The sequence below is a fragment of the Centropristis striata genome, chromosome 11, assembly GCF_030273125.1.
Source record: "Centropristis striata isolate RG_2023a ecotype Rhode Island chromosome 11, C.striata_1.0, whole genome shotgun sequence".
Classification (NCBI taxonomy): Eukaryota; Metazoa; Chordata; class Actinopteri; order Perciformes; family Serranidae; genus Centropristis; species Centropristis striata.
This window is the reverse complement of record NC_081527.1, coordinates 27982267-28005628: the sequence shown is the minus strand read 5'-3', so window position 1 is coordinate 28005628 and position 23362 is coordinate 27982267. Positions and strand designations below refer to the sequence as shown.

Here is a 23362-nt window from a genome sequence, read left to right as displayed (position 1 = left end):
AACATTATTGACAGCATTAAGACTCTTAAAATACTTTTACCCAGGAGGGTTGGGGATTGCATTCCCTATGGAACTAAAAAAATGTCACCTGCAAGTAATGTATTAGTGATGTATTTAATCCAAAAGCACAAATTTTCATCCTAAACCTACCCATGTAGTTTTGATACCTAAAACTAACAAACCTGGAAGTAAAATGCAACTTTTTGGGCTAATTGAGACTCTTTCTGACCCATATTTATGAGGCTGATAACAACCATTGAATTGGATGATAAGATAATAGTTTTTTAACCTGCTCAAAAGCATCAGGTGGGCGGAGTTTACTACCTCACTTGAGTTTAGAATTGTTTATCACAGAGAATAAAATTGGCAGAAAGATATTCAAGATATAATATATAGGTCTTTAAAGCTTCTGGTGCTCATTAGAAGAATGAAAACTATCATAATCAGTTCTGCTAGGAGCCTCTAGTCTTCCTAAACTTAATCTAACTCTTTGGATCATGCATAACGGATCATTTGGATATGCTTTTAAACAATGTTTGAGTTGTTTTCCTCCTTTTTTGTTTTGCACCAAAGCCATCGTAATCAGAGTGTGTTCCAGCCTGACCAGAAGCTCCAAAACTACATTCATAATTAGGAACACAATGTGACTATGATCAACTGTCTGCAAAAGAGCTTGGCACATAAGACCAAATCAAGGACTGGGTGTTGTTAGCTGTGGTCTGATGGTGGCCAGTGCAACTTTAAAACCATTGGCCCATGCGCACAAAATATGGATGGTGCGATCGTTTGTAATGGATGAGGGAACGGAATGAGCCGGTGTGGTTCTTTAAATGGCTCCGGCGATGATTTATGGTGGCAGTTACAAATGGGGCTGATCTTAATCAGAATTAGCTTCCAAAAAAGGCCTAATGGCTTTCTGCTAAAATGAGAGAAGTTTGTTAAAAATGGTGGGTGACGCGGCCAGACGTCCGGCCGGTGGAAGATAATGGAAAAGTCTCCTGATCGAATGCAGATATGTAATTTTATAACACTCGACAAACTTAAACATGCAGAAAGTTAGGCTTGTTGTTTGTTAGTGTATTAGCAAGCTTAACAGGCTCAGAGTTGAACAGCGGGCTTTACCTAATCACAGCTGCATTGTGTAGCTGAAAGCGCACACACACACACACACACACACAGTGTAACACTAGCCGTTCCCTGTTGTAGTATCAGCACTCTATTATATTTGCTTCAGAGCTGCTAAAAGCAGCAATGATGTAACAGGAAGCCGCGAGCTGCGACCCTCCACCTGCACACAGCCGCTTATCAACAGCAGGAGGTCTAAATCCTTTGAAACACACACACACACACACACACACACACACACACCGCCAGCAACAACATAAAGAAAATGCACATACACACACTTCCAGCACAATCCACAAATAAAGGTTTTTATATAAAGGTCACATACACAAAAACACAGAGTCCACCCACACACACTCACACATATACACCGCCAGAACACACACAGTCCAAAACATGACAAATAAACACCATATAATGCCACAAAAAGGGTGCACATACACAAAATCCACATACATTCAAAGTCCTGACACCCACACACACATACTGTATATATCTCTATATATAGATACTTTATATACATACAAACAACATGCATACACAATCACGCATGACCTGCAAACATTCTACACAGATTCAAAGATGCAAAGAGAAACACACACACACACACACACACACACACACACACGCTGTCCTACATCAGATGCCCCCCCCCCCCCCCCCCCCCCCCCCTCTAATGCCAGAGTAATAGGGTTTTGTGGCTGTGTAAAGGGATTACTGCAATCCAATCAGGAGGTGCTGAGATCACCATGTGTCGACCAAACACTGAATAATCCCCTTACTGCGGGGGGGCTTACAGCTGCCAAAGGTGCTCAATAATAAAAAAAAAGTTAAAAAAACGCCACGCAATAAGACTGCCCGAGCCGCCATTGTGGCTCTGACTTTCTCTGAGCACCTGTAGGAAAGAGCAGCATGAAAGCCGGGCCGCTCGGGAGGTGATGTAATGCAGCGGCCATTTTGGCTCGGCAGCAACTAAAGTGAAGAGGAGAGAGTGGGAATTCAGCAGGGAGGGCTGTCCAAACAACTATATATACCAAGTGTGTTTTAAGTACAAATTTTCGACTTTACTCAAGTATTTTCATTTTATGCTCCAATCCACATCAGAGGGAAATACTGCACTGCACGTTTTACTGCCCTACATTTAATATAACGCTATAGTTAGATTCATTTTTATTCTTCATATTCTTCATTCTGTTAAATTAGTACTTGAATTTTGAAACTTAATCCATGAAACATTTTTCTTTTTCTTAAATTAACCTGTTAGTGAGGAGTATTGGACTATTTTGAGTGTTTTTACACTGTGGTACTGCATTTAAGGACCTCATTATGGCCTACAGATGATACATTCTAACACAAATTATATATTTATATTTTAATGGTGAAAAAAATGAATTAAAGATATAAAGAAATGCTTTAATCCAGCGAATATTTTGAAATTGAAATCAGTGTTTTTCCAACGTTTTGTTCATTTTTGGTGTTCAGAGCTCAATAATGAAGCCACCTGTCAGTACCACAGTATAGTAGTACTGGTGCTACTTACTGAGATTTTCTAACAGTTGTTTTTGCTGTTCATTATTTTCTTTTAGTCATTCCAAGTATTTCAGGAAATGTAGCACACATCAGTCATTTTGTAAAAGAGTAGATCACTGCTGTGTTACAGCAAATGACAGCACATCTAAATATTGGTACAAATATTTTAAGAGATTGTGTTTGCATTAGGGCCGGCCTTTGACACGTTAATTAAGATTAATTAATTACACAAAAATGAACGCGCTAAAAAAATTGACGCATTTTAATCGCACTTATTTTTGCACCGCGGAACGTTTCTCACTGGATGAGTTTCAGGCGGACTGATTATACTGGAGCACCAACTAGCATTCATGAGTTCAGACAATAACAAACCACAGTGAACATGAAGGAAGAAGCTGATGAGACCGCTTTGGTTGGCCCCGTGGATGATGGGACATTTTGTTACAAAAAACAACGGATGGAAGCGTCGATAAGAGCATGGTTGTGTTGCTATGCAACAAGGAATTCACATATCACCGCAGCACATCCAGCCTCAAGTATCACCTCAATGCAAAACATATAGCAGCTAGCGGCTAGTGTGGTAGCTAGTGTGGATTGTGTTTTACTTAAAAAACCAAAGTATTATAGTTTACAGAAGGTCTACCTACCTATAGGCTACCTGAATTTCTGAAATGTACTATATTTCTAAATATGCTATTGCTACACTTAATGGCAAAAATTGCACTGGTCTGTTGGACTTGAACAAAAGTGAACAATATTTTTCTTGCTTAAGCTTATGTATTCAGTCATTCAATGGTATACTAAAAATCCATGTGAAAAAAATTACTTCTCACTGTTCTCAGGTCAAATATTTGTGATTAAAATGCAATTAATTTCGATTAATTCATTACAAAGCCTCTAATTAATTAGATACATTTTTTAAATTGAGTCCCGGCCCCAGTTTGCATCATATCAGACTAAGGTCTTCTCCAACAAACATGTGATCAGTCATCATCAATCGATCTGCCTTCCTCCATCACACCAGAGGCTGCTGTCTTATTTGTAGTTAAGAGCTGACATCATCCTGACACATGAGTCTAACTTCTCTGGAGCTGAATGCTCCCTCCTCCTCAGCAGAGCACATTAGTGTGATTTAACATCCATTTCCCGAAGCCCGTCCGTCCTGCAGCCATTGGCCCTGCGACCTATCACCTCCACAGATCACATCCCAGCTGCTACGCCGGTGAGCTACGAAAAACCACAACCACAACAAATTCCCAGTGCGGTTAATCTCGATGGAAGCTCTCGCTGCAGTATAATCTATAACACTTACTTGGCCTGCAACAAAAGACAAGATAATGTGCTTTATATATAGAGTCGACTAATCCTCTTAAGACACAAGCAGAGAGGATGTAGGGGGAGGTGGTGGTGGTGTGGGGTGGGGTGCTCGGTCCCAGTCACATGGGACCAAGTAATACATTAACTTAGATAAGATGGTGAAAGCTGTTTCTCTCTCAAATTAAAATCAGTGGGTGGATGATGACATGGAATTTGCTCGGGTTTACGAGAGGCAATTAATTTTTTGGGAGGGTTGGTGGGAGAGGTGGGGCGCTGCAGCTCATCAGCCATCACGTTATTCCTTTCTTCAACACCCGTGATTTTTATTAATCGTTCAACAGTTGCCTCGCTTGAGTGCGTAGCAGGGCGTTAGATGAAATATTTGCTTTTCCATGGCGGCACAGCGCTCGTCTTGCTTTGTGATGGATTTGGTCTCTCGCTGTGACGGCACTCTGAATAAAAAAATCCCTCAGCTCCGAGTCCCCCCCCCCCCAAAAAAAAAACCGTGTTCGACTGGGTCCCAATTTTTGTTGCCATGAAACTGTGCTCGGTCTCTAGTCGGCATCATGATGTGAATGTGAAATGAGCTCTCTTGTAAGTGTGAATATTTTTGTAAAACTGACAGCTAGAGCTGCAAAAAAGAAAAGTATGAGCAGTGGCAAATAGGCATTGTTTCAAATTATGGAAGGAGGAATGACAGACAGGAAGGAGAGGAGGTAGGAGGAGGAGGAGGAGGAGGAGGAGGAGGAGAAGGGGGAAAAGTTAAAAAAACACAAGAAAACTCATGATAGAGATCAATGCAAAGAAACATAAAGAAGTAAAAAATTAAAAGGGGGATGAGTAAACAGTGAAGAAGGAAAATATAGATTGTACCAAGGGTGTCACTTTGTGTTGAAAAGTGTGGAGATATCAAGACATATTTTTAAGCATCTTCAACAAAATGAATCGAGGCAATGTAATGTGGGGATTGGTACGTCAAAAGGATAGCATAGGCTTCTAAAGAGTTGACAATATGAAAATACTCTGCATAAAACGTTACAATCAAGAAATTACTGTCATCTATATGTTCACATCTACAGCTGCAGCTGATAGATACATGGTCATTTTTTGGGTAATTCTAGAATCAGAAGGCTACAAACGATTTTTAAACGATTCTTTCTACTATATTTGCATTACATTGTATGTTTCTTATTGTGCCAATTAACCTTTTCTCAAAGCACTCTCATGTGTTAGTTAGCATTTGCAGTGGTGGAAAAAGTATTCAGATCACTTACTTTAGTAAAAATATTAATTAAACGCTGTGAAATTACTCCACTACAAGTAAAAGTTCTGTATTCAAAACTTACTGAAATGAAAGTGTAAAAGTACCAGCATCAACATGTACTTAAAGTTGATTGGTGCAATTATGTAAGCAGCGGTTTAATTTGATAAAGATAGGGCTCATTTTAACTACTTAATATACTATTATGTGGTTTAATTAAAAAAAAAGTCTAAATTTATCATGTTTTTATGTTAAATCTCCATCTGAAAGAAATTAAATATTGCAGCTAAATGTAGTGGAGAAAAAATACAATAATTGCCTCAAAAAGTGAAGTAGAAGTATAAAGTTAGATAAAATGGAAATAATCAAGTAAAGAAAACATACCTCAAAATTGTACTGATACAGTACTTGAGTAAATGTACTTGGTTACATTCCACCACTGCATAACTTTGCTGATGCACTTTACCGGCACCCCCAGTGTAAATGACAAAGAAAAATATGAAATAAAAAGAAAGGACATAGTAAAAGAGGATGAATAAACACGAAAAGTGCATGAAAGAAAACATCAAATTAGCAACAAGATGCAGAAAAACTAATGAATGAAAGAAGGAGGATGTATGAAAAGAGGATGGTGGCAGCAGATCCATAAAAGCCTTACTAAAGAGGACATTTGGTGGGCGGCAAAATACATTAAATAGCAATTTCCCAGATTGTTGCTGTAATGTGAAAACCTCATAACTACACTTTAGTTTGCAGAAATGTACATGCCCTTCTGTGGGAGAAAACAATGTGACCTTTGGGCTTCTGAAAGGCTTAAAGCCCAGTGGACATACATAGTAAAAAAAACATAAGGATGCATTTTCGTCTCCCTGAAAGCTGACATTTTAGAGATACGTGGTTTCCACATGACAGTGGCATTATGTAACTTCCCTCTGCTGTCTAATGTTTCTATTGTGGGAGGACAAAGGCAGTCTGGACCAATCAGAGCTGCAGTTTGCTTGACTGTACGTGTGGAGCTGTCCGTGGTGCTGAAACACACTTACAGCTCAGCGTATGCATTATACTGAAACACATTTCTCTCTCTTCCTTCACAGCAGAAACTGGCAGTAATTGCTTCGATTCAAAGGGGAAGAATGGCAGCTAAAGTTCACAGCTTCCTGGCATTAACTAAGAATCACACATTATCACTTTGTGTGTTGATGAGCATCCTGTGACTGACAAACAACTCGAGATTCCTCGCTGCTCGCTCCTGTTTATTTACTCGCTGGGATAAAAAGCCCACAGTTAAATATGCCGTAAACGTCTCATCAGCACAGTAGGCACATAATGTGCATTTGGACAGGTTTTATGGGTAGAAAAGAAGTTATAGTTGGTATAGACTGTGTTTGTAATCCATATATTCAACAGAAGCTGTGATAGACTCCTTGCTCTCACTATGCTCTCTGCTGAGTCACTGGATGTAGCAGAACAAGACCACGGCAGACATTTTCGTCATCATATTATCTTGTAATGATTTCCCCGTTTAACGCAACTACAGTCAGATGTGAATATTCCCCTTTCTCATATTGATCATGATCACTGGTATAGCAAATCAAACACTGTCCCACATCAGGCTCTAAAGCTTCTGACTGCAACATCTACACTGTATCTTTATGTAACACTGATGCAGGGTGAAATACAGCACGTCATCATTACATCTAGATGTGGATTAGGTGGTATCAGTGCCTTCAGCAAATCTCCTTCTAACCCCTGCCATGATCTTCACCTAACATCTTCACATATGGAAAATCTTGTGAAGAAGCTGAGGCTAAAATTGGGTTTTTATTTTCAAAATAAGTTGTGTTTTTCTTTTAATTTAAAAAAGTGTCTTGTCACTGCAACATTTTTATCAGTGTTGGTTTACGGAGATCTTTTGTACATGCTGTACAATGCTGCTGATCAATGTCTTACAATGATTGACAGTGTTTATCAGCTTCTTTGAGCTTCATTACTAACTGTAAGATGTCCACTCACCATTGTGAATTATACTCTGGGGTAGGATGGCCTGCTTTGGCCACTCCAAGGGCTAGTCATTGCTATACTTTCATTTATAAGGCAATATTGGGACTGCTGCCTTCATACATTTGCAACGTAATTACTGTAAGAAAGGCTGGATTTTATTCTCTTCGTTCACAAGATCAGTTGTCGCTTTCTGTCCCTTCTGCTCGTACAGAGTTGGGTCAAGGGCATTTGATTACTCTGCACCTTATGCTGGAATATGCTACAGAAAGACTGGAAACTAAATGACTTCATTTCTTTGAACACTTTAAATCAAACAGAAAGTTATTGAGGCCAATTCCACAATATGCACTTGTTTCTCATTGTCTTATGTAAATATGTAACTGTATTTTGTGTTTGTTGCCTCTTGGCCAGGGCTCCTTTGAAAAAGAGGTTCTTAATCTCAATGGGATATTTCCTGGTTAAATAAAGGTTAAATAAATAAATAAAAAACCTTAATCCTGCAGTACTGCCACGTACAGATGTTCGAGCACAAGATCATTTAAAAACTATTGCAATTAAAGGTTAAAAACAGGGAATGGCCGAATTGTCCAATATTAATGCTCCGGTCTGGTATAAAGTTGGGCTAAATGAAACAAAATTTTACAGTGAGTAGGAGAATAAATACAAACTGTGCTCTTTGTACAATTACAGGAAGCAAATGGCAAATTTACAATGCATGGTACACCATAGTCATACTCTACTCAACCTGCTCTTATTGGGTTTCCATGAGTAAAAGTTGTGGATAGAACCTGATTCTTCTGTTGGTACTGCATTGGTTGAGATTTCAAGCGATCTGAGCTTATAGTAGGAGGTGGAGTGAAAACACTGCAGACCTCTGATTGGTCAAAAAGAACCCTCAGTAGAGAAAGTCTCTCTAGACATCCTGAACAAACCCTGTGGTTTTTAAAAAGCCAAGCTACCGTCAAGAGTGGCAGCAGTTTTATTTTCTCATTCAAACCAGAATTTTAAAAATGGCAGCCAGTTTTAAAATTAAGTTGGAAACACTTGTACCACGCAGAGGAAACACTTTACAGCTTCACTTCTTCCTCCTAGTTTGAGGGCGGAACCATCATTTGAAATTGAAATTGAAATTTGTGGCATTTTTCCATTTTCTTTTCTTTAAGGTAAAATTAAATTCCTGCATTATCCAGACCTGTCATTCGACTCATACAGAGAGTCTACTTTGTTATTAAAGTCCATAGAACAAAAATGACCCTACTGCAAAATGTTGTTGACAGCTGTATGTTTCTCATTGTATTGGACCCTATGAGAGCACTATTGACGCTAAACTTATATTTTCTTGTGCTGATTTCTGATAGACTTAAAGCTCCATGGTGTGATTTTATTATTATTGTACTCTGTCTAAATTTAAAGTTATGTCTTTAATTAAAATTGCATATAAATGGAGTGAAACATATAGTCCTTAAATGGCAAAGAGAAATCATAAAGAGACATCCTAAACAAGTAATTTATGACAAGTTGTGTCTAACTTATAATTATAGGAACAAGCCTTCCAGAGAAAAGTAAGAGGTGGTTCTGTTAAGTTTCTTGTTTATGTTAATTGGAAATGTCTTTTAGAACTTTGGAGAGGATTTTAAGTGGAATATCAGCATTCAAGAGGATATTCATCTGTGTCACCTACACAAAATCTTATTAATCATCACGGCCACATCAGATGCACTTGGTCTCTGTCCTCCCCTCACACCATTTACATAGTGTATTATAACACACTCAGTAATCACCCTGACCAGACTGTGGCCCACACACCAAATGAATACTTAACAAAACACGAGCAACACTTCATTTCATTCCTCTTATCTCTTAAGTGATGCCGCCTCTGCTGAGACGGCTTCATCTAGTGAAGACAAAGCAAACGCACTTGAAGAAGTTCAGACCTCGCCGTCTCAAAACCCAAATCTATTCTCATCCAAATGTGGCCGTGGTGCATCAAACGCATGCATCACATCCTGCTGTGGGTGCGTTTGCCAAAGGAACACTTTAGCAGGCTTGTGCGTTCGTGTAAAACAACAGAGGCGCTCTCTGCAGTGGCACAGGGCTGCAAAGGGAGTCGTTTCTCCTGAACACAACTATGGTGCAAATCTCAGGGGTAATTAGTATCTTTGTGCCTATTGAACACATCAAAAAGCCCGCTCTGTCACATCTCGCCAGCAGCTACATAATGCATGGGGGGAGAGGGAGGCGGGGGGGAGGGGGCGGCGGGCTTGGGATGAGGAGGTGGTGCTGTGGGTGGTTGAAGTGAATAGCTATATATCGCAATTACGATGGCGCTCCACGAAATGCAACCGAGGTTCAATAGAGATTTTCATCTGCAGGATAGAAGATGGAAAGAAGCCCGCCTATAGAAACTGTGGGTGTAATGAGACAAAAAAAAAACAACACAGGGAGAAAGATATGAGAGAGAGAGTGAGATGAGAAGGAAAACAGAAATGTGTGCATGTGAGTGTGAGAGAGGAAAGAGTGAAATGTGCAGAAATGCAGACAGAGAGGTGGAAGAAAAACACTGTAGTTTCACTGGGTTTAAAGAGATAAATGGTTTTAAAGGTAAGAAAAGGAGGTGAAGGGATTGTTTGGATAAAAGGAAAATAAAAGAAGCGTAGTGGAGCCGTTTGAAAGACAGACAACCGGCTGTAAAAGGAATGTAAGGGCATGAATATGTGATTTTTTTTTTTTTTTTTGCGAAATGATCATGGGAACTGTAACAAAGCTCACTCTGAAGTATCAGCATTTAGTAAAATATTTGTTCCTGAGGGATGAACCCAACCTGATAATCAGACTGAACTCGTTTCAGTTTGACCTCATTTTCATTTTCTGCTTGATATCAGGGGAGGATTTTGTTTTGTCTTGCTCTTACAGTTTAGTAGTGAGTAACATATTCATCCTGCCAGTGTCCATTTAAATCAGCACAGAAGCTGCAGTAATGTTTCTTGTGAAAATAAATATGTAAATTTAAGAGTTACTGCATCCATCTTATCCATGCAATTCCTTATTCTTGTGTCCATTTTGTGTCACAATATTTCTGCTTCTAGCACACAACAATTAACCCCACCTACAAATGTGATTGGCTCGGTTGTTTCCCAACAAATGAGTGTCACTGAGCTCGAACAGATCTATTTGACTAAACGAGTTAACCATTTGTTCTGTTAAGCGTTCACCAATGAAATCCTTCCTGTAAAGCAGTTTCCATCTCTAGTAAGGGTCAGATTTTAGTCAGCCTTTGCCAACTACTCTGGATGTGCAATATGGGAAGTGGGTGGATTAGATTTACACATTAACGTCAGCCTGGCTGATTCAGTCAGGACAGAAAATACATGAAGTCATTTGAAACCATTAGTCATCCCCGGATTTTGTGCAAAAACTGAAAGACAGCTCTCAATCCTCCTCCAAGTCTCTGAATGTATCCTGGAAATCAATCAGTCACAAATTTGTGATGTGAATAGCACATTATACTCATTTAAACTGATGTCCTTGGTGATTTAGCAGAGTCATATTTGTATTATTTAAATGATTTGATTAGGTGTACAGGAGCAGGGCTTGTATAACCTAATAATGTAATAACCCCGATAATGTAATAAAAATCTGCACTTGAGTCCATTGAAAATGTAATAAAACCTGATAATGTAATAACTTCCCGATAATGTAATAAAGTGCATTTCCCAATAATGTAATACACTTATTACCAATAATGTAATAAAGTATAACACCAAGCACCTTTAGATTTCAAGAAGCTGTTGAATGCATTCGTGTGTCATGGATACATGGTTTGTGAAAAATTGGTCAAAAGTTAATAAACATTCAACTTTGACCTGTTGGTGGCGCTAGAGCTCTTGAGCTAGAGTTGCCTACACAGTATCACCACTTGAACCCAAGTAATGGGTGGTCTGCTGTTAAATTATTACAATATTGGGGAATTATTACATTATCAGGACTTGCGAAATGAAGGCTAACCTGATAATGTAATAACCTCCCATCAATGTTATACTTTATTACATTATTGGTAAAAAGTCTATTACATTATTGGGAAATGCACTTTATTACATTATCTGGAAGTTATTACATTATCAGGTTTCATTACATTTTCAATGGACTCAAGTGCAGATTTTTATTACATTATCGGGGTTATTACATTATCAAGAACTTATTACATTATCAGGTTCTACAGGGCTCTAGCTACCATCGTTTGGAGTGATTATTTCAACAAAGTGAATCAACAGGAAACTCACCAGGATCATGTGACCGGTGGAGATGTCCATGTTGGAGTGGGCGGGCTCTTCGCTCCAGGAGGAGATGCTGCTCCGTGCCGAGGGGCTGACGGCCTGACCGCCATCGCTGAACTGAGACGACACGCTGTTGATCCTGGAGGAGATGGGCTCCGGGCGCTCAGCTGGAGGTTTGACCGCCATACGCTGTCGACAGAGCTCCTGCAGGAGGGAAGATGGAGACAGGTGAGTCATTGCTGTCATGAAGTTGGCAGCTTTTAGTGTCGTGACATCGTAAAACTCAACACATTCTTTGGACAGTCTCATTTGAAGTAGACAGTGTTGCTTTGCTCCACCCTGCAACCTTCAGAAAGAATAGAAAACACTTAAACCTGGCAGTGTGGGTGCAAAGTACTGAAGAAAACAATACACGGAACATAATTATGTCCCAGAGTGAGTTTTCTGGTCAGGCTCAGATGAGTTCTGCTTGTGCTGCGGCTGCCTCAGGTAACCCTGTTTTTACTTTGATGAATGGAGGGTTAAAGTATCAACTGCTTTTATGTGGAGAGTTGAGACTTTGTATGCTTTCATCTGTGTATCCCACCATTATGTGTCCACCTTCACTCTCTGACAGCATCATTATTTGTCTTGAACCAGAGAATATTTATTTTTGCAATTTAAAAATAAAATACACAAAACACGGCAATAGATAAAAGCTAGACCGACGAAACTTGATATTATCTCTGCAAGTTTCAGTTCTGAACTGTAGACATGTTTTACTTCTCATGCAAAGAGATTCATTAGTTCTTTAAACTAATGGGAGGTCCCAGGCTTTGCATCATGCAACTGTCTGGATTTAAGGTGTCATTTGGTGTAGAACCACTTCTAATGGGGATCCAGAAAGACACTGATTTTAAGTCAGTGCACAACCATCATGTTTGTCATCAAAGGTTGGGGAACCGTGTTTGGCCAAGAAATGTTCTTCTTTGTAATGTTTATTCATGGTTATCGTTATTATTTTGGTTCTCTTTCTGCACATGAAGGTTCAAACGCTGAAAAACACAAAGTAAATGGCCACTATTTGCTTAATGAGCGTGTATGTGTGTGAGTGTGTGTGTGTGTGTGTGTGTGTGTGTGTGTGTGTTTGTGTGGATCCAGGCAAAGGCAAACAGGATTATTGTGTTCTGACCTTCATAGAAAAGCCATTCAGTAACGGCGAGCAGTGTTATGCCTCACAAGTCATTAAAACCACAAACTAAAAAGCTAAGGTGGAGTTCTGAGTTCAGAGTAGCAAGTTGAAATGCTGCAGAACTGTTGTGAACATCTGGGCATGAATGGTGAATGAGTAAAACTTTTCGACCACGAGGCTTTTAACCTCCAACTGCTGTTACATTGGCCGGACTCCAGGGTGTCAGTAGACAACAGCATGCATGCTCAACAAGCCGTCCCTGGATAAATACAAACTTTAGAAAAAGTTTTTGGCAAAGTCTGCCAGGCGATGTCTCAGCAGCAAACACAATGTCTTTATTCAGACGCATGAACAACTGTCACTTATTGGCTGCTCGATACGGGACCATGGTGAAATGTTGACAACACAGTGAATGACTTCATACAGGAGACAAGACAGTGAGGACAATGCTCTAAATCAGGGATGGGCAACTTAACTCTATGGAGTCTTGGACTATTTTGTCCATTTTTTAATCCTTTTCATGTCTTTTTCGTGTTTTTTTATGTCTTTTTTGTGTGTCTTTTTTGGTCATTTTGTGTCTGTTGTGTCTTTTTTTTTGTTATTTTGTGTCTTTTTTTTGTCATTTTGTGTCTGTTGGTGTCTCTCTTTTTTGGTCATTTTGTGTCTTTTTTCTATACATTTTGTGTCTTTTTGTGTCTTTTTTTTGTCATTTTGTGTCTTTTTTTTGTCATTTTGTGTCTGTTGTTGTTTCTTTTTTTTGTTATTTTGTGTCTTTTTTTGTCATTTTGTGTCTTTGGTTACTTTTTAAAAATGAAACTTTCATAACCTATGATCCATTCAAGGACTGTTAGAAAGTTCAGATCCAGTCAATGACTTTTTTTTTTACAGTTTCTTTCGATAAATGGTGGACTTTTGGCAAATTCCTAAATAAAACATATTTTTGTGACATTTCATACATCAGTAATCAATATGTCAGATCAACAGGCCCTGCCACCTGTTCAATTCACTCTGTTGTAATCCTGGATAAGCACATCATTTCATGTAATGTAACCGTAAAGTTGCAAGAATACACCAAAAACTGTCAGTTGTCTGACCCTCTGCATGTGAAGCCATACATCAGCCTACAGGGCAGTGAGTACAGCAGAAGATCAGGGCTGAATCTCTGTGGGAATCTGTGTTTCTTAATGAGAGAGATGCTGATGATTAACTAACGGCCCGTTTGATTGACGGTGGAGGTAATGTGAGCGGGCCTTCATTAGTCTCTATCTGATCCCACTGATATCCTCGTAGGTTGGCGCGCTGACACTGATCTATGAGCTCGGACACGGACTCATAAATGTGTGCAGATTATTAAAGTGCTTCAGCAACAGGCCCGGGCTACTGACAGCGCTGCTGGTGGGAGGCAACACAAACATGTGGACCAAGAGATTCAGATGGATACTATAGGAAGCATTCATTCTGCATTTATAGACCTTTTCTTTATGCATGCTTTAGTCCTTCTATTTCACAAATGTCAGTGTTTGTAAAACAATTAATGCCTGAAAATTTTTATGAAAATCGTTTTCGTCATTTATTCACTGGTTCCAGCTTCAACTTTTGGGTTTTTATCTGCAGGTCAGACAGAACAAGCTATTTAAAGGTGTCATTTTCCATTATCTGGCATTTATAATGCTAAATTATTATGACGATGTATAAATCACGATAGACGGTATTTATTGTTTGGAGGTCATCTTATTGGGTTCTCGTCTTTGGGCTGTGATGATGTGTTCAAATTAACAATTAATATTCATTCATTAATATCCATGCACCTTGCTCCCTGTGCATTCTGGCTGCAGGTTTGGATAGGCCACAAGATGAGGATCACATAAAAGTTAACATTAGTTTGAACTAATCCCTCTTATAACTGGGATTCATTACTTAAAAAACTCACTCTTTGGAAAAAGTGACAATCCTGATAGCTTTCTTCAGTTGCACTTGAAAAATCAATGTGCACATCATCAGTGGTGGTCAGATCTCTTACTTAAGTAAGAGTACTATTACCACACTGTGAAATTACTCCACTCAGATAAAAGTCCTGCATTCAAAACTTACTGAAGTTAAAGTCCAAAAGTATAGATAGAAGAATAGTAGAATGGACCCACTCACATTGTTTTATATATATATTCTAAATACATTACTGTATTATCATTATTGATACATTTATATAAGCAGCATTTTAATGCTGTCAAGGTAGGGCTCATTTGAACTACTTAATATAGTGTTGTGTGGTTAATTTATATTAAAAAATGCATAATCATTTTAAATTGAGCACATTTTTGGGGTTAAATCTCGACCTGAAAAGTAAAGCCGGCTGCTAAATGTAGTGGAGTAAAAAGTGCAATATTACCTCAAAATGTAGTTAAGTAGAAGTATAAAGTTACATAAAATGGAAATACTCAAGTCAAGCACAAGTACCTCACAATGGTGCATCAGCCCAATTCAACAATTGACTAATTAAACAAAGATAATCAACATATGAATGAAGACAGTCATAAATTCATTATTCATAAAGTCATTGAAACAGACTTTTCATAAAATAAAGTTTTCAGAATTTTGTCAAATATGTTGTACAAATCAAAAACTGTGTAATCAATCAGTTGTCACTGTAATATGAAAGTTTTAAAAAAAAGAAAAGTAAATGTATAAAGTGGTATCTGTAATATCTGAGAATACCAACAACACCAAACCATCCAATTTCTAAAATCACTTCTTCTTCTACAACAGATCATTGTTTCAAATCTGATCAGCTTATGCCGAAATCTAATGATCCAACCCACATGTTCCTGCAGAGAAACAGCTGACATTTTTACTTTAATGTATTCAAACGTTGGATTGATCATCGGAGGCTCCGTGAATTTATCAGATTGAGTTGTGTTTCTATGGTTACAGATCTGCAGAGATAGTCAATCATCTCATCTTGTAATAAAACCATTTAATCAATTTTCTGTATCAAATGATTAATTCCTTTAATAGTTACATGCATAATAAATGGATACAAGTTTAATGAGTCTGTCCATTAGGACCCTGATTAACCCGGTTGATCTCTGAATGTTGTTGCTGAAGTTTAATGTAGAGAATCCCTCATTAGGAACATGTTTAGTGATTAATACTTTTTTTTTTTTTTTACACTTTTATGTGTAATTCAGTTTGGGTTTAGTTTTGTGACAGCTGCTGCTGTGATTGAACTTATTGGGTTAGAGCTGCAACTGTCTGATATTTTCTGCCTTTGTTCACCTTCCTATTTCATCATTTTCATGCCAACACTTTCAAGGATTCTGCTCTTTTGAAATCTTGTCGCATCAGGAGGGAAAAGCATCATGAAGCATGAAGCATCATGGGACATTAAAGCTCTGCTTTTAGCCTATTCTTTGCAAAGAAGATTATATGTCACTGCATGTTTTTGTATATTCAGGAGGAAAAGAGGTTTTCAACACCAACTGGTCAGTCTCTTAAATTGTATAATAGAGATATTTTATATATTATAACTTTGACTGACTTGATCAAAATTTTGAACCCAAAAGAAACAAAGGAAAACATAAAATCTGATCTTTAAAATAATATTCACACACAGAAATGTACATGTTGCAAATATGAACACAGGTTGCAAATATAACATAACAGGTAAAATGAGGATAACATCTAGTTCTATATTTTTATACTAAATACATTTTACATTATTTCCGTTTTACTTGGCCGAATATCATGAAAAAAAAAATCTGGTATGCAGTTTCAAGCCAGAACTTCAGAGGGAAGCTGATGGCAAGACTCAATGTTGCTTCATTTTTATGTCTTCATGTAATGAAGAAGTAATGTGCATGTGGTTTCATGGACTCCAGAGGGTTACAACTCAATGCAAGTTTTTGTTTGATGATCGGTCAAGTAAAACCAAAGATAAGGTCAAATATACTTAGTATAGTTGGTATCCTCATTTTACCTCTTACATATTATATTTGTAATTAGAGATGACCAATATGGGATTTTTAGGATGATATGGTGGCTGATATAATCATTTTTTGAACTGGAATGATAAAAAACCCTCTCTTTGTGGATTCTGCACTGATTTTTCACCACCCTGCAAATGTACCCAGAGAGCTAAACTAAACATTAATAAATCATATCTAATATTGTTATACATTGTACAAACAATGTCTTACATTGTCGAGAAAATAAAGAATAAATAAGAATTTTAAAAAAGCTAAATAAACATAATTACTGTTTATTTGCTGACTATAGCAACATTTTCTGCATTATATATTAGTATAAAGTTTTTATTATGGCACATGTTGGACAGCATAACCGATTATATCTGTGAACCGATATATGTTTAAAAAAAGCTTCTGCAATATATAAAGTTCTTTATTGAGCATGACTGGGTTTTGAAAGTAAAAAAGCATAATTCTTAATGTCCAATTTTATGTGTTTTTGTGTTTTTGTGTTTTTTTTGCGTTCAAAATGTTGATCCAGTCTGTCAAAAGCGAAAAAATAATTATCAGGTCATATAGGCGAGGTTGTGCTAAATAAAATTATACCAACATGGCATGTTAAGTGGTTTATAGAGGCAGAATGAAAAGGATTAAAAAATGGACAAAACAACCTAAAACTGGGTGAATAAAAGACAAATATTGGCCACAAAAACATGCGTAACCCCTCTGGGTGTAAAAAATAAAGTCACCAGTTTGTCTGCTCTGCTGTCTGTGTTTCATCCTCAGCAACATGCAGCCCAATCAGCAGCGTGCACTGCATTGTGGGTGTTTTGTCTGGGAGGGAAACACATGATCAACAGCATTCATATTTCAAGGAGCCCACACAGTGAACTTTGCCGCCGCAGCAAATTCTTTTATGATGTAATTAAAACTGATTCAAAATGGCTTCCCCTCGAGAGCCAATTAGAGGACAAAAAGGCAAAAAAATTTGAAGGAATAATATAACCCGGGACAGGTTTAGAGTCTAAACAGTGCAAATTTACAGTGCCTCTGCAGTCCCCTCCCTCCGAGCTGCTGCCGCACAAACACCAACCCCATCTTATTTACAGTGTATTGATTTTCAGCGATACATACTTCATCAGGTGGCGAGACGTTAATCACCATGGTTTACGATCCGGATGAGAGTCTGCTGTGCATTTTCCAGCTTTGTCTCAATGTTGCCTTTTATTATTTTGAATTTATGCCCTTAATGACAAACTAGGTGAGACTAAGTCATACTCAAAGGGAATTACAACAAACACATTCAGTCTTGTCTCTGCTTAGTGTGGCACCAGGGGAGCCCAGAGTTAACAGTCTGCTGTAAGTGAAGCAACTGTACCGTGAAAATGTCCTTGATTAAGATACTGAAGCCTGTGTACTTGCTTATTTATTTATTTATTTATTTATTTTGTCCCTTTCATGAAGGTGGACAACAAAATGTATACAGAGACACACCCTACACTGAAAAAAGTGATTTTGACCCTTAGTAAATGTTACATATATTATTTATGCATATTTTAATATAAAGTATGTGTTATTTAACTCCACTTATAAAATACATGTAATTTCAACATATGTTGTCAGAATTATGACAATCTTATTTAATTAAATGTAGCTCGAAAAAATTAAGTTCATCCAAATTTCAATTTTTTTTGTCAGTTTAGACTGAGCAGTGTGTTTCTGCTTTCTTGTGTTGTATTGTTTGTATCATATTAAAGTTGGTGGTCTACACATCTTGTGGTTCTCTGTCATGTATGATAGCTAAAAAATGTTTAATTAGAATCAACTTAATATAAAAAGGTACAATTTTAACGTTTTAATTGATTTGAAAGTGTACAATATATTTAAAGAACATACACAATTTATTTAAGTTAATTTAAAGTGAGTTTCATTGGATTTACTAAGAAAATTTGAGTAAAATGAACTCAAAAATAACTGAGAAAGAATAACATAATATATTTTTTTTAGATTTACTTAAAATGTATAAGTCCAGTCAACATAATAAAAATATCTTGATTCAGATAAAATTATTTTGTGCAACCACATTCATTCAACAAAACATTTTTTTGAGTGTAGACCTTCATGATTGGAAAGGAGCAGCAAGAAGAAAACATTTCTTATATTTGTCTGCCCCCTACTTGAACAATAAAAATAAAAAAAGATGGTCTGACATCACATACAATTGATTTTCAGTAGCCTACACCAACAAAACTTTGATTATAACAAAATACTTAAAACAACAAAAAACAAACAAACAAACAAACAAACAAAAACCCATAGAAGTACATGTTTACATCTAAAAAACAAAAGACCAAAAAACAACTGATCATAAACAATCAGTTTAAGCTTCCAGTACATATTGACAATTTTTTCTGCATTTGTACATTTTTTAAAATCTATTAATATCTGTACAACCTTTTAAATCCTTACCCCTAGCTTCTATAAATGACCTGTGCTTTTTTTCATTTTTAGTCATTTTGTGCATGTTATTTTTGCAGGAGATGCATCATCATACAGGGACTGTTTGAAAAACGCCTCATTGTTGGGACATTCAAGGACATCCAATATTTCAAAAATTTAAATGCAACAAATGAGAAAATTATCCGGGACATTTATATGTTTTTGTTTTGTTTGTCTTCTGGATTCATTTTTCTGGCAGCATTTTTCCCTGAAGGTATCGGCGCATCCATTCTTAAAACTGCATTAACTTTGACAAAAAACATACGAGCAGATAAATGTTCTCCGTGATGGATTACCAATCTCTGGAAAAGCTTTACGTCTTTTCAAATTGATTTTTAAAACAATTGAAATGAATGAAAACAAATGTCCGTCTGGAAAGTAGAAAATCAATCTTACAATGTATGGAAGCATTTGAAAAACACTGTTTTTGAAACAATGTGAGCAACAGAGCCATAACTTTGCATCAGATAAGATTGTCAACTCAATAAGTGAAATTTAAAACCACAAATAGGGTTTTGTACAAGGCTGCTAAATGATGAGACGGTTGATTTTAAGAGACAAAGACTGGCATTGATGCAGAGAAAGTCGAACGTGCAATTTATACTATAGTTACTGCAGTCATCTTCCTTTCAAAGTTTTAATTATTGACTGAAATCACATTTCATTTGCTTGTGGAAAACCTGCCGACATGAGTTTCCTTTATGCCCTGAAGATGATTTTGTTTGGTGGCCGGAAACAAAATAAAAGCTTTGACACAAAGATTTTTCTTTCAGGCCGGAAATCAATGAACAGCACAAAGGTATGAGAAACAGGAGAGCTCAACTTGAAAGCAATAGGAAAACACTAAGAGTTGCTGCTGTGAAGATAGAGACGTGATTCAAGCAGTGCATGTGCGCCTCCTCAACCCTCCCTGCATAAACAAAGGTTAACCCTTTATCGGGCGAAGAACTATATTTGGTAACTTCAGTGGCTATCAAAATGGGGTCCCCATGTCTCTCTGTGGTCGTAGAACCACATGGATTTCTTCCAGCTAATCAGCAAAGATCAGATTCTCAATATTTATGAAAAAAGTTGCAGATTTACTAGATTAAATTGGCAAATCTACAAGAAAAAATTTGCAGATTTTAGAGACTTAAAGCGGCAAATCTGCATGAAAAAAAGTCACAGATTTACGAGAAAAAAGTGAAAAAAAACAACTTTTTTCTCGCAGATTCACCACTTTAAATCTCATAAATCTAGCATTTTTCTCTCGTAAATTTGCCACTTTAATCTCGTAAACTTTTTTCTCTAAATATTAGCCCCCTCCCCCGGGTCCGTATGTTTTTTTTTTACACATTCTGGCTGTATGTAATATCCTCCAATAATCTCTAGGGTTGAAATTTGGAATTTGCAAGTATTTCAATGAGTGCCCTATTAAGGGTTAAAAGAAAAACCCCAACAACCCCCTCTCATGGGCGTCATGCCAGGGAATCTACTTGGCGCCACATGACCGTCTCGAATCATGCATCACCCTGGGGCGACGGCGGGCGTGTCGGTGACGGGAGGCGTGTGCCACAAGGGCACCCCCGTCTTTATAAAAGCCCGCTAATGGGGAGGAAGACTGGGTATGGGGGTCGGGGTGTGTCAGCAGGGCCCGGTGGGCACACAGGGGCGCCTCTGTTTACATGCCCTTCTGACCAAAACAAATGTAGGGGCCTTCACCCGAGTGCTTGAACAAACAAACAAATACAAGAGGGGGACATGATACAACATGGTGGAGCTGAGGGAGGGTGGAGATTGGGGGGGGGGGGGGGGGGGGGCAGGGGACTGAAGGACTGAAGAAGAGCTGCAGGAGAAGGAATGTAGGACAGAATTAAATACTAATTCAAATGTGTCTGGATTGCAGCTGCTGAAAGCTTGGATAATAAACATATTTAAATGTGATCATTTTCATTCTAGAAATAAATCCACTGAGATTACAAATAGTTCAGCTCAGAAAAGAGTTTAGCCTGCAAAGGATATAAAGCTCATGTATGGATTAATGTGGAGATAGCTGAATTATTTTCTACATCGTATTGTTTTATTGTAAAAAAAAATGCAGCAACAAACAGTAATAAGCATGTTAGTTTCCTTCATCACTGTATCTTAATGACAGTTATGATCAATGTCAAAGCTTTGCTAGCAGATTTGAAACTAATTCCTACCAGATATGAAACCAAATCTAGCATGGTTACTCTTACAGTTAGACCTAGTACAGTCATGTTGAAAGCGTGCAAAGTTCAAATGTTGAATTAGGATCTGCCACTAATGTTTTTTGTGTGCAGTTGCAGGTTCTGTGATATCTAAGAACTTCATAAAACGAATGCTAAAGTAGTGCCTTTAAGTTATTATCAGGGTCTAAAATGACTTGGTTTCAGACGGAGAAATATACCAGTCATTGCCATAAAGAGCCAACATAAATTATTTGTTGGAGATGGGAAAAAAGCCCAAATTTCAGTTGGACCCTCCAACTGCATACAGTCACTGTTTGTCGCTAACGTTACACTACTTTCTGCAGTGGTACTAAACACATTAATTTCTGCAGAAGCATCAATAGATAATAGTATGCATTGACTTGCCTTATGCACTCACAAAGTATTTTTATATTGTCCAACATAGATTGTTTACTCATTAACTTGTTGTTGCGTCATAAAGACACTGACTTGTAGGTTTTTTTGGTAAAAATCCAGTGCAAAACTTTCTATCTAACAAATTTAGACAATTATGTTACATGGAAGCCTCCTGGATGAATCACTGGCTGCACAGGAAACCATAAACTCTACCCTGAAATCCACTGTAACACTAAATCCAATTGTTTCTACTAAGAATCCTGGTGCTAAATATTAATTATAATTTTTGATACGTGAAATCAAACCAAAAGCTTTCACTGAAATCACTCAGGATAAGGATTTCCCAAAGACACGTATGATATGTGATGAAATAACGCTCTATCTCTCTGTCATATCAGTGGCAGGTGACACTGACTGCGAACTGTCTGATTTTTAATGAAAGGTTGTTATCAGCAGACTGACGTATTCACACAGGAGCAGCAGAGAGGAGAAGACAGGAAATAACAGAATTGACACAGAGAGAAAGGAGGTGGAGGACAGTCAGGTAAAAAGAGTTATTGCTTGCTTGTGTAATCTAAACTGAGATGTGCTGGAAATGTGTTTTGCACTTATTCTTTGGCAGCGTAAAGATGATGTTATCGCGCCTTTGAGGGTCCTTGAAATTAAATTGAGACAGACAGTCTGTGAGGAAAATAAAATTTGCCCAAAAAATTCCTTAACAAGTCATTTAATCTGGATTTGTGCCATAAGAATTTGAGAAAACATGCAAATATGTTAAGATTTCGCTTCGTTTAACCCTTAATAGGGCACTCGTTGAAAAACTTGCAAATTCCAAATTTCAACCCTAGAGAATATTGGAAGATATCACATACTGCCAGAATGTGTAATGAAATAAAATGTTTTGTTTTTTTTTTACAAATGTACAACATTAAAGTGGCAAATCTACGAGAAAAAAAATTGCAGGTTTATGAGATTTAAAGTGGTGAATCTGCGGGAAAAAAGTTGCGGATTTACGAGAAAAAAGTGGGAAAAAAACAACTTTTTTCTCGTAAATCCGCAACTTTTTTCGCACAGATTTGCCACTCTAAATCTCTTAAATCTGCGACTTTTTTTCTTGTAGATTTGCCACTATAATCTAGTAAATTTGCAACATTTTTCTCGAAATCCATGTGGTTCTACAACCAAACAGAGAGACAATGGGTCCCCATTTTGATATCCACTGAAGTTACCAAATATAGTTCATGCCCGATAAAGGGTTAAAGACACGTCATGGTGCAGCGATGATATCTTTAAATAGGATAATATTGGAACAAGATTATATCTCTAGATTTGTGGAAAATCTGTGTGAAAAGTTGCACCACAATCATGTGCGATGATCTCGCCGTGCTGGTGGATTCTACTTCCAGAAAAAAAAGTGTGACTTTTAGGAGCAGATAAAAGTTTGAGTCAGATGTAAAGATAAACTGAAGGCGACGTTGTAGACTCCCATATCGGCTGCAGAGTAATCCAGGGACTGAGTGACTGACTGACGAGCATCAGCCACCATCTCCCCGCCCAGAGCTCAGACACGGTGCTCACACTCCTCCGTCGATGCCTGTCAATCAATGTCTCCTTTGTCAGTGTCGGCCAATCCC

At 37.7% G+C, this 23362-nt stretch overlaps 1 protein-coding gene across 3 annotated transcripts in view; it reads right to left on the bottom strand.

Moving 5' to 3' along the window:
* The window catches only part of LOC131980073 (receptor-type tyrosine-protein phosphatase N2-like), a 314375-nt gene that overhangs the window by 49766 nt on the left and 241247 nt on the right, over positions 1–23362 (bottom strand). For all 3 annotated transcript variants that reach the window (XM_059344220.1, XM_059344221.1, XM_059344222.1), the window contains exon 14: positions 11515–11712. In XM_059344220.1, the coding sequence (XP_059200203.1) occupies positions 11515–11712 (198 nt within the window). The remainder of the gene's footprint in view (positions 1–11514; positions 11713–23362) is intronic.